This window comes from Hippocampus comes, unplaced genomic scaffold, assembly GCF_001891065.2.
Source record: "Hippocampus comes isolate QL1 unplaced genomic scaffold, H_comes_QL1_v1.1 scaffold81, whole genome shotgun sequence".
Classification (NCBI taxonomy): domain Eukaryota; kingdom Metazoa; phylum Chordata; class Actinopteri; order Syngnathiformes; family Syngnathidae; genus Hippocampus; species Hippocampus comes.
In genome coordinates this window covers 944,213-955,174 of record NW_017806179.1, presented here as the reverse complement: position 1 = coordinate 955,174, position 10,962 = coordinate 944,213, and the positions used below count along the sequence as shown (strand labels likewise).

Sequence of the window (10,962 nt, the reverse complement as noted above, 5' to 3'; positions counted from 1 at the left end):
TTGTTTGTTTGTTTTTGGACTTGCCACAGCTAAATCAAGCCAATCAAATCAGAGTCAGACACTTGAATAGGACATGTAGAATGTATTGAGGTTATCAACGAGAAGCTTCGGGGAATTCATTAAAAAAAAAAAAAAATCACCAACAACAGGAGGTTATGCAAGAGGATGCAAGGACGATGTTACTGCAAGTGAAAACATAGTAACACGCCCACTAACGTGTGACGGCTAATACATCAGGCTATCGTATTCACTTAATTCCTGCTCGCCAATGCGCCAATGCCGTAACTGAATGTGCATACGCTTCTTGAAAGAAGTTGGGAGATTGTGGATTTTGGATGAAATTTAAGGATGAACCGAACATGCACTAGAAGCTTTCCAGATGAGCCTAAACTGATGCAGGCGGACATTCCAAAGTTTACACAAGGTCAAAGCAAGCACACCTGGAAAGGTTTGAGTTCTTTTGAGGCTCATCCTGAAATTTTACACCCCAAACCTCAAATTCTCATCTTCCCATAAGAAGCATAAATTAGTCGCGCTACTTTTGCAAATATCGATGACAGCACTTGGTCGTTATCATGACCTCACTGACGTGTTCCAAGTTCACTCCAACCAGACCCCTGTCCCCCCCCACCATGCCAGAAAGCGGGGGAAAATTGCATCCCTTCATCTAATTTGTCCGTTTGCACATCTTACGTTTATGCCCTGCGTGTGATTTGTACTGATGCATTTACGGCCCGTCTCGCCAGGGTCAGCCCGCCACCGCGTCCAGTCATCTTTGAGTACTTTGTTTTTTTTTGTCATTTCAGGCAACAGACAAAAAGAAAAACCTCTGACCCCCGGCCGCCACTTTGGTCTGTCTGTTCTCCTCGGGCCCCCTCTGGTAGGGGGGTGAGGTGTCGAGGTCATGGGTTGGCTCTGTCCCCGGCATCGCTGGGCGTCTTTGGAGGCCTCGTCCCCCCCCCTACCTGCCGCACGGGTTTCCCTCCGATCTTCTCCATCCTCTTGCTCGTTCCGTCGCTCTGTTGCTCCATCAGCCGAGGACTCGTCAGCGTCTCCTGGGGAGGGAGAGGCGCACCAAAACCGGATGAGAGCATGAGACTACATTCGGTTTCAACGTTCAAGAGTTTCACTCGCTAAGCTGCAAGCATACTGTCAGATGAACTCAATTCAAGCTGTAATTGATTCATTGGTTAACGGCGACAATCTAATCGATGCTTGGTCATTTGAGGAGAGGTCTCCGTCTAGCGGAGACAAATTCCATCCATTTGATCATATCAGATTCTGACTCTGATCTTTTTTTTTAATTGTGACATTCAACTAAAAAATGATAAAGAAAAAAATAGTGGGACATCTTTTCAATGAGACTTAAAATATATACTGGACGGGTCTTTTCGAAACAATGCAACGGAGCATCGCACCTTCCTCCGGTCTTGAAGATGAGGTCGGCGTTGGGGGCGCCTTTGGGGTGCTGGTAGCGGGGCCGTCGCTCACGGTTGGTGTTGGCCTGCGCCGGGCGCTGGGCCAGGGACTGCAGCATTTCTGCAACACAAACGCAAACGTTGGAGCGGAGGCGACGGCGGTCGGCGACCGCCTCGAAGTAGCGCGCGGCTCACATGGACTCATACCCTGGTAGTCCTCCTGCTCCTGGCGCTCATTGATATCCAGGGTGAGTTTCTTCATCCGCATGCGTTCCTCTTGCTCGGCCTGCTGCTGGTTGAAGTGGTTGGCGGCCAGGTGAGATGACAGCGGCACGTGCAGGATTTTGAACTGCGCAACACAAACACCGCTCATTTGTATGTCGGGGGGGATTTTTGCCAATTTTCTGACACGTTATGGCCCAGAGCAGTAACCGAATCGTAAGCGATGTGTTTGTGAGCTTCCTCCACTGTCAATTTGATATACGGTGCTGTTTTTCAGATAGAAAGTGGGTCAAACATATTTTTAGGGACTGATCATCATGTCAACTCAAGAGATTTGTTCCCAAAAATGATGGCTCGGTATTCTTGCCATGATATTTTGAGAGTGGGATCCACACATACGCGCTGTTTAGAATGAAACTAAAAATGAATTTGTATTGCAGTCCAATGTCAACATATGTGCTGAAGGTGTGACTGGAGAAGTAACCACACAGCAGGGTACACACTCACACACGCCCACCACATAAAGAATTGTGTGTGTGTGTGAGTGCGTACTGTGTACTTTTCCAGCCATTTTTCTTGGTTTCACGTCCAAAAACTGGACACACCCTACGCAGTATGAGAGGCAGCCTCAAACTCCAAACCGCACATTCCCCAGCTTGCCAGCACACAAACACACACACACGGATTTTGAGAGTCAATATTATCGCTGCGTGTGCGTATTTCACGGGATGTATTGCGTGTCCTCCGCTCAAGTGTGTTTATTAGACCAGCCTATGGGCCATTTGGTACCGAGCTGCAGGGAGAACTCGGACCAAAGGCATTTTATGGCAGCATGACAAGTGGCCGCCATTTTCTAAACAACACAGAATGAGCACTTGAAGTGAATCGAGCAGAAATTTCAGGTGAACAAACATGACCAAAGTGACCCGAGCGTCCTCTGTGACTTTTTGTACGTGGCCCTTGGAAGAATATGGCTCCCATACCCTGCGTTCGAGGGTATGGGAGCAAATCGGGCGACATTCACCTGCTGCTTGTTACCCCTGCGCGTGAGCATGACGAACTGCATGGTGTCGGAGACGTCGGCGTCTGGCTCGCCGATGCACGACTGGCTGGAGCCGCCCTTTCTCAGCTGGCTCTTCAGCTGCAGAGGGATGGCCACGTCCAGCTGGTGCACCTTCACGGTCTCGCCGCTCCGCTGCTGCGGGGAGCAAACCGGCGGCCCGACATTTCAAAGGTCACGCGAGACCACGCGTGTGGACCAGTGGGGGTCGGAGCACCGGGCGCACCTGCAGGTTCTCCAGCATCATCTTGTCCAAGGCCTGGATGAAGTCCTCGTCCTCGGCGCAGGCCACGTGCTTCAGTCCGCCGCCGCGGATGGTCACCTCCTACGAGCGCAGACCAGAAAACCGCAAGTCACATAGATGCGAGTCTCAAGGCTTCACCTTCGCCTTTCAAGCAAGTTCCAAGTTACTGTGGCATAAAATATATCAAGCAAGTGGAGGAACAAGTGAGAACGAGAGCGCTCACGTTGTTCTCCTCATCCGTCTCGTTCTCTTTGTTGGAGTCTGTCAGGTAGTCTGTGTTCTCCTCTTCCTCCTCATCCCGCTCCTCCTCTTCATTGTCAGACGCCTCCTGTGTGCACCCAAAAAAAAAATTTTTTTTAAATATATATATATGATGAGCACGTGGGAGGGGAGGCTGAGCGAGGGGTTGAGATCACAGACTCACGTCCTCCTCAGGTTCGTTGATTTCGCTCTCATTGCCTGACTGCTCCTCCGTCTCGGCGCCGCCCTCCTCGTCTTCGTCGTCCTCATCCTCGTCCAGGACTTCCCCTTCGCTCATGGCGCTGGAGCGGCCTTCCTTCTCCATGGCCAGACCTGTAGAGACAGGAGACACAAGCAGAAGATTTAAAAAAAAAAAAAAAAAAAAAAAGCTCATGCCCCCATTTTCTACAGAATGTTTGTAAACACTTCCCCCCACAAGATATCTTAAATTTCATTCATGCTCACGGGAAGTTTCCAGTTTGCAATATGAATTTCCAAAATAGCCCAGTTATGAACACAGCACTTGGTCATCTTCTCCTCATCTCTGAGACCATCTTGTGAGATTTTGATTCAAGAGAAGCAACAAGGCAGAGCAGTCCGAGAGCTTCTGAACTGACCTGGCGGACGAGGAATGTCTGATCACGCTGACACAATAGCACCAGTGTTCACCTCGGGGCCTCCATCACTCCACATGTGCACGTTTTTGTTTTTTCAAATGTAGCATGAAAACACTTACCAGACAAATGGTAGCTTATTACCGAATTCCGGTCATGCTCGTAAAAGTTCTGAAATTTCAACCTAAAAGCATAATATCCCAAACACTTTGTGAGTCGTGTCCTAGAATTTTTTTATTATTTATTTATTTATTTATTTATTTTGCGTCACGCTCTCACAGGGCGGAGAAGGCGGTTGACATTTTCCTCAGTCGACACCTCGAAACCGGCAAACAAAGCCGCCGTTCTCCTGAAGTGACACGCAACTCCAACAGCAGCCTCAGGCATTGCTTCCCTCTTATTGCTGCCACAGCCTCGAGGTCCTCTGAGGAGTACCCAAGGCCAGGCGCTGATTGGCTGACAGAAGACTTTCATTCATTCTTGTTCGTAATCAGGAGGGAAATGTTCGCCATTGTTATTACGCCGGATGACTTTATTGTTCATCTCGGTACCAAATTAGAACGAAGCGCGGCCTCGAACAAGATTTTAACGACTAAAGGAATGCCGCCGGGCCAAAAGCAAAAGAGCGGCTCAACCAGTGAGACAGGATGGAACAAACGTGCAGTGTGTCAAAGTATTTTCCTCCATTCCTGCTCTCAGATTTTTTTTTCTTTGCGTGTCGATCCCACAAAAAACGTTTCAGGCCATCGACTGGAAGATTGATTTTGCTCTTACCAAGTTTGACGAGCACCTCTCGCTCCAGGTCCAGCACCTGCCGGCTGGCCTCCTCCATGGACGAGCTGATCCTCATTTTGGGCCGCAGGAGCTCCAGCGTGTCGGTGATCATGTAGTCAATGTCGATGGGGAAGGGGTGCTCTTTGGTCCAGGCGTCCACGCTCTTCTTCCACCAGATGTAGCGCTGCGTACACACACCCACACACATGCATCAGTCCCGTTTTCCCGACCACGCCGTCGAATCGGTGCGAGTCTCGTCGTTTAGTCGACGGCGCAGGTGCGACTTGCCTGGAAGTAGATGAGGAAACAATCGAGCTTCTTCTTGCTGGAGCCTCGGTCAAAATACTGGCCGCACGTGTCGAGCAGCGTGCACACGAGGCGGACACGGAAGAGGTGCTCGGGGGGATCCAGGGAGCTGGGGCTGCCGTCCTGATTGACGCCGAAGGAGATGAAGGAGAAGAGCGTGCGGAAGATGACGGCCGACTCCACCATGCGGTAGTTGTACAGCTCGCCCAGGAACTTGGCGCTGCTGATGCGCCGCTGGTTGAACTTGGGCTGGTTGACCTGGTGGCCAGAAATATGACATGAAATGGATGAAATCGCCCCGTTCTAGCTGCACTGTATACGTATGAGTCGGCGGTTTACTGAAAATTGATTTTTATTTTTTGCACAATTTACCGTCATCCTGCGCATGCATATTTTCAAAACGGGTGTACCTCCATGCCCAGGCGTATGTCCTCCAGGACGCCGTCCACCACATGGATGCCCACGTCCTCCTGGTAGGCCACCAGGCCGGCCAGCAGGTTGGCCACGCAGTGGATGCTGTTGTACTTGACGTTCCAGATGTTGACCATGCAGCAGATCAGGTAGCTCTTCACCTCGGCGTCCTGCCAGGGCAGCTTGCGCATCTGCCGGAGCACCTTCTCCGTGGTGACCTTGGATAGGTCCTTGTACAGTAGCTTGCGGATGTACTCCTGCAGCGGCGGCCTCTTCTTCTTCACCGTCTTCTCCATGGGCGGCGGGTTGCAGTAGTAGTAGGCGTTCTCCACCATGGTCACGTAGCGCGCATCCAGATGCTGAGCCTGCTTTTTACGCATCATTTGCTCCTGGAGGGACCACACGAGTGTCACACATGCACGCTCGCAACAGTAATAGAGAACCAAAGTTCGAGCAAATCATTGACATAATCCAAGCGAGAAGAATTAAACACAGAAGAGGGGCTGACCAGCAGGACGCTAGTGCGCAGGTGAGAGTCGGGCGACCTGAAGAGGAAGCGGCCACAGGTTTCCAGCAGGGTGCACGCCATCTCCACGTGGTGATGCGTGAAATCAGACAGCAACATCTGGGGGTGTAAATTCATCCAGACAGTCATTGCCTACAAGTCGTGTGGTGTCAATTTCTCACAGCAAGAGGCAGAAAATTAACCCATTAACCCGTCGCCACTCAGACAACAGCGTGAAAAAAATATGGATTGTTATGGGAAAGGGGAAGTCATTACACTCAAAGTACCCCGATAAGGCAATTACCATTTAGACATGGCTTCGGCGCCATCTTAGAACGCAAGTGCAAATAGAGGAACCGCAGCTGGGCTACTTTTTCTTCGCTGGCATGTAACTTGACATTTTTCCTAAGCAAGCGCCCGTTGATCCTATCAAATGAGACGTCGGTCACCTTGAGGCAATGAAGTGTGTCCGTCTTGGAAAACATCTTGAACTTGGCCAGCTCCCCGATAAACCGGACCGTTTTATTCTTGGTCTCGATGTTGATCTGGTCCTTCTTGCGTATCTGGAGCACGAAACCAACAGAGTTTGTTCAAGGACAAACGGGCTACTGATGCATCAAGTGGAATGAACCTGGGTCCTTACGTGAAACCTGAAGTCTCCCTTCAGCATGGAGCAGAGGTCTTCGGCCATGTCCGACATGCAGGGATGAAGAGTGGCCACCAGGCGGGAGTAAAAAGGCAGAAGATCCAACCTGAAACATAGGGACTCAAGTCACCACCTTGAAAATACGCCTCCTCGTGACCAGTCTTAGGAGCACGGTCACATCCGCCAAAATTGATCTTGGAGCTGAAAAGGCACATCGCTACAAAGATATAGTTGTCCTGTTCGTGTGCTGCTCGTGAGAACCGAGTGCACTCATAAAAGAGACAGCTCAGCGCACTAGTATGCCATGGAGAAAATGGCTTTCCATCCACGCGGCCTTGAGTGTGCGTCGTGTGTCACCTCTGCCGGGGCACGGTGAAGAGCGCTCGCACCAGCTTCCTCCTGTTGGATTTGGTGTTCATGTTCATGCAGAAGTCCATGGCGGCCTGCATGGGGGGACGCAGTGAATAGACGTCGTCGTTTGCCCGTGCGGCAGGCGCGCTTTGGTTGCGCGGGCTCGTTTGCGCTCACCTTGTCTATGAGGTCTCGGTTAACGCAGTTCGGGAGCTGCTGGATGAACGCGTCCACAATCAGCTTCAGGTGGGATCCCGTGTTGGTCTCCTCGTCCTCTTGCTCTAAATGTCACACAATTTTTTTTTTGAAATCATATCGATCATAACAAACGCAGGAGGCATGAAAATTCACCCTGCTCATCGATGAGCTTTTTGTTCAGCTCTTCACTCTCGGCCTCATCGGTTCCTTCCAGCTCTAGAGCCTCGTCGGCGATGTCCAGCGCCTCTAGCTCCAGCTCCAGCTCCTCCGTGGTGCTGGCAGCTTCCTTCGCCTCTCGGCCATCTGCGCAGAGACAGGGTACTGTAGTTACTACACAAAGCAAAATATTTGCTTTGGATGGGTGCCAATTAGGGGCTTGGCCTCGTGAGCGACATCAGGAAGTGGAGTTGGAGTTGATCCTTGTGAGTGTCTTCATTTTGGATTTATGTGTTTGATTGATACAATCTATATTTATGTTCCTTATTATCTTCAAGTTAAAATAAAAATAAACATTCCTGGAATGTTGCAACCAAAATTCAAGGCAGGATTGTAGTTGATGACCTTTGGCTTCATCCTTGTCTTTGCTTTGTCCGCCCTTGTCGTTGTCCTTGAAGAGGATGGCGGGGACGAACGCCTTCAGGTCCACCAGGTTCTCGTAGAAGTTGCGCGCGTCTTCGTCCTCCCAGAGGCCGCCCTCCAGGTCATACTCTCCATGCTTGCCGGGGGTGAAAATGTCGATGCCGGGGCCGTGTTCTGCGGGAGGAAGCGCGGCAGCTTTGTTTGCCCGAGTTGAAGCCAAGTGAGATCGAGACGGAGCGAAAGTATGGCCCACCTTCCTGCACGGTCTTGTCCTGAGGCAAATCTGGCATGTTTTCATCCAGCAAGTCAGCCAGCGACTGCGTGTTGGCCAGCAGCTTCTGATAGGATGTGGCGAACTCCTCGTACTGCTTGTGGCGGTCCTCACTCAGCTCCCCTTTGGAATGCAAGATGCGCCTGAAGACCACAGCAGACATTACCTTTACTTTCACCACGCTGCTTTGGCCTGAGCCAAAGGAAAGGAAATATGCCAAATATGCAAGGTTCACTGAATGTCAAATCAAGGCTCCCTATAGAAATAAATTCAACTTGAATTTAATCTGTTCCTGTCCCGCCCCCACCCCCTCACAAAAACAACCTATACAGGTAATTCAACAAATAATAATACCACCCTATTGCAGAACACAGTGGACAATGTAAAAAAAAAAAGAAAACAGGTTACATAAAGCGTAATTGAAAATTAACCGTGTGTCAATTTGTGCCAGGAACCCCCCCTCTGTGTGCCCTCACCTGTTCTGCCTTTCAATGTTCTGCAGCTCCCGGTGGTCCTTCTTCAGGTGCTTGGCGAGGGACGTAAAGTACTCGCGCAGCAGGTTCTGGAAGGGCTGCTGCTTCTCAGTGCTGATGATCTCACTCGGCGGGAAGGCCAGGCCATACTTGTCGGCGGCCATCTTGACTTTGCGGGGCAGCAAGCCGGCGATGTCGTCGCCGCAGTGCTTGCAGAAGCTGATCACCACCGACACATGCGTGTGCGTATCGCGGTCGGCGCCGATGATGTTCTTGAGTTGCTCGTAGATGAGGGACAGGCCCTCTTTGTCGGTGAAGAAGCCCACGATGGTGAGCTCGGCCAGGAAGCGCAGGTCGGTACGCAGCTTGCTGACGTTGGGCGCCTTGTCCTCCTTGCGTGCCTCAAAGTGCTTTTTCCAGGCCTGCAGGAGCAGCGGGGCGAACTCGCCGTACCGCTGGTGGAAGAGCGAGCACAGGTGTACGGCGCAGCCCACGTCCGAGATCTTCAGCTTGGCCTCCACCACGGAGCCGACCGCCTCGCCGATGTACTTGCTGAGGTTGAGGGAGGCAAAGTCGTTGGAGAGCGAGTCGCGCTGCTGCTCGGTGAGCGTGCGCAGCTTCTTGACAAAAGCCGTGTTCTTCTTCAGGCTGGAGTCCAGGCGGCTGAAGAAGGCCTCCTCCGGACGGGCCTCGTGGGCGTTCTGGTTCTTGCCGCGCAGCTCCTTCCGGCAGTGGTGGCGCTCCCAGGCCTCCTGGTGCAGCTGCTGCCCCTCTTCCTGTTCCCTACGACAAATCATCGGGATCAGACAGGAGGTCTGACAGAACAATCTAAATATTCCTAATTGGAATTGGGCGGAATTTAACGGACGCTTTCTTTGCATGTACAGTAAAATATGACCCGGGGCTAAACGACCCCTGTAACCGAGAACGTACTTGTGTTGCATGAATTAGGTGTTAACTTTCAAGGCCAAGAAGGTCCCCAAATGTGATCGCATGAGCAGGGATGTGTTGAATACAAAAAATAATAATAATAATAATCTACTCAATAGGGTGAGAAACAAAACAAATAATTTCAGACTGATATGACAAATTCCCATACTTCAGGATAGCCGCTTCCTCCTCACGTTGCCTTTTGGCTTCATCCTCTTGAAACTTTCTCTCCTGCTCCTCTTGTTGCTTCTTCACCTCCTCTTCCTTCTGCTTCTGCTCTTCCTCCGCCTTCTGTTTCTCCTCCTCTTTCTTCTTCCGCTCCTTCTCCTCTTTCTTCTTCCTCTCCTCCTCCTGGCGCTTCCTCTTCTCGTCTTTGCCGACATCCTTTTTGCCACTCATCTTGGCCTCATCTTTGGCTTTGTCCCGTAGCACAGCTGCTGCTGCCGCAGCCGCTTTCCGCTCCGCATCTCTGTCCTTCTCTATATCCTTGCTGCTGGCGGAACAAGCATCTTTCTCGTCCATGTTTACTGAGCGCTTGCGTTCAGCAGGCATACTGACAAAAGCAGACAAGAGTGACTCGTCAGTTCTCATGGGAAATTATAGACACTTATCATGTGCAGGAAATTCAGAAATGGCATGTCAACCTAGTGTAAGCGAGAGGAATAAAAACATGACTACAATGTTGCATATTAGTATGTAATAGGAATAAATGGAAGTCTAATTATGCGAGGTAAGGGAATGTATGTACGATAAGTACAAAACGGGAAGTGATCAGGAGGGATATAATATCGTTTTCATATTCGTTTTATATTTAAAATGCATCTATGACTTAGACGACCAAATCTGTACAGGTAACCCATACTCATATCTGTGACATACACTGGCCTACCAAGTTTAACGTTAGACTTGTACTTGACTTGACGTAATTTCCTGTTCTGAACTCTAAAACGAAATTAAGTTGGATTGTAAGTGAACTCACCCGATTATCCCAAAAGTAATCAACAAACGCGCTAGCAGTCTAATTATGTGAAATTATTGGGGGGAAAAATTGACGAAAGTGACCGCTAACTAACTACATGGCCAAACACGATTCGTCGTTAGCCACTTAGCTTCGATCCAGGGCTGCCACTATTTCCTCTCAAACGAGACAGCGTGGGAAACATTTTTTGATTATAATTGTTTTTTTAACAATTATGTTACTACAAAAAACGATTAACCGCCAATTTCTCTGACGTGACGTCGTTTGTCGAGATTTTCCCCACGATAATAACCCAGCATTGCAAATACTTTTCGCTAGGCCACTCTAATGGACGCCAAGCAAAAGATGTAAACAAAGCATTCTGACGAGGTTAAAGTGCTCATTAGAGAGTGAGTTAAAATATTAAAGCACGGCTATATGCAACGAAGTTCATCTTTCAGCACGGGGGGTCCCAAATGTTTCAATATAATGTTGAAAATAACAAGTTTACCTATGGGTGAGAGGAAAACAAACATCGGTCATCGACGTTTGATTTCCGTGTGACATAAAGGACCCCTACGTAGCATAAAAATTCCGCCTGACTACAAATATTTACTTTTATTTCCCTCCTTTATTTAGCCAACATATTCAACAAACAGGCGACACTTTAAAATTGATATCCCATTATTTTTCAGGACCAATTCAATTTAAAAAAAATATTTAATTTTCGGCGTTTCACAATTTTGACAGGCGACTCTCGTC

At 49.7% G+C, this 10,962-nt stretch overlaps 1 protein-coding gene across 1 annotated transcript; it reads right to left on the bottom strand.

Annotated features, from left to right (window-relative positions):
• Positions 1 to 67: 67 nt before the first annotated feature.
• Positions 68 to 10,877, bottom strand: upf2 (UPF2 regulator of nonsense mediated mRNA decay). Its single transcript, XM_019897538.1, has 21 exons — positions 10,712 to 10,877; positions 9,412 to 9,795; positions 8,316 to 9,095; positions 7,822 to 7,982; positions 7,551 to 7,742; positions 7,143 to 7,292; positions 6,969 to 7,072; positions 6,798 to 6,883; positions 6,438 to 6,546; positions 6,244 to 6,357; positions 5,798 to 5,914; positions 5,289 to 5,678; positions 4,861 to 5,136; positions 4,573 to 4,756; positions 3,369 to 3,517; positions 3,168 to 3,272; positions 2,927 to 3,025; positions 2,665 to 2,838; positions 1,626 to 1,767; positions 1,419 to 1,539; positions 68 to 1,055 (listed from the first exon to the last, which is right to left on the bottom strand). Exons 1-21 carry the CDS (start codon positions 10,765 to 10,767, stop codon positions 1,046 to 1,048), a joined length of 3,903 nt encoding a protein of 1,300 aa, XP_019753097.1. The 5' UTR covers positions 10,768 to 10,877; the 3' UTR covers positions 68 to 1,045.
• Positions 10,878 to 10,962: the final 85 nt, after the last annotated feature.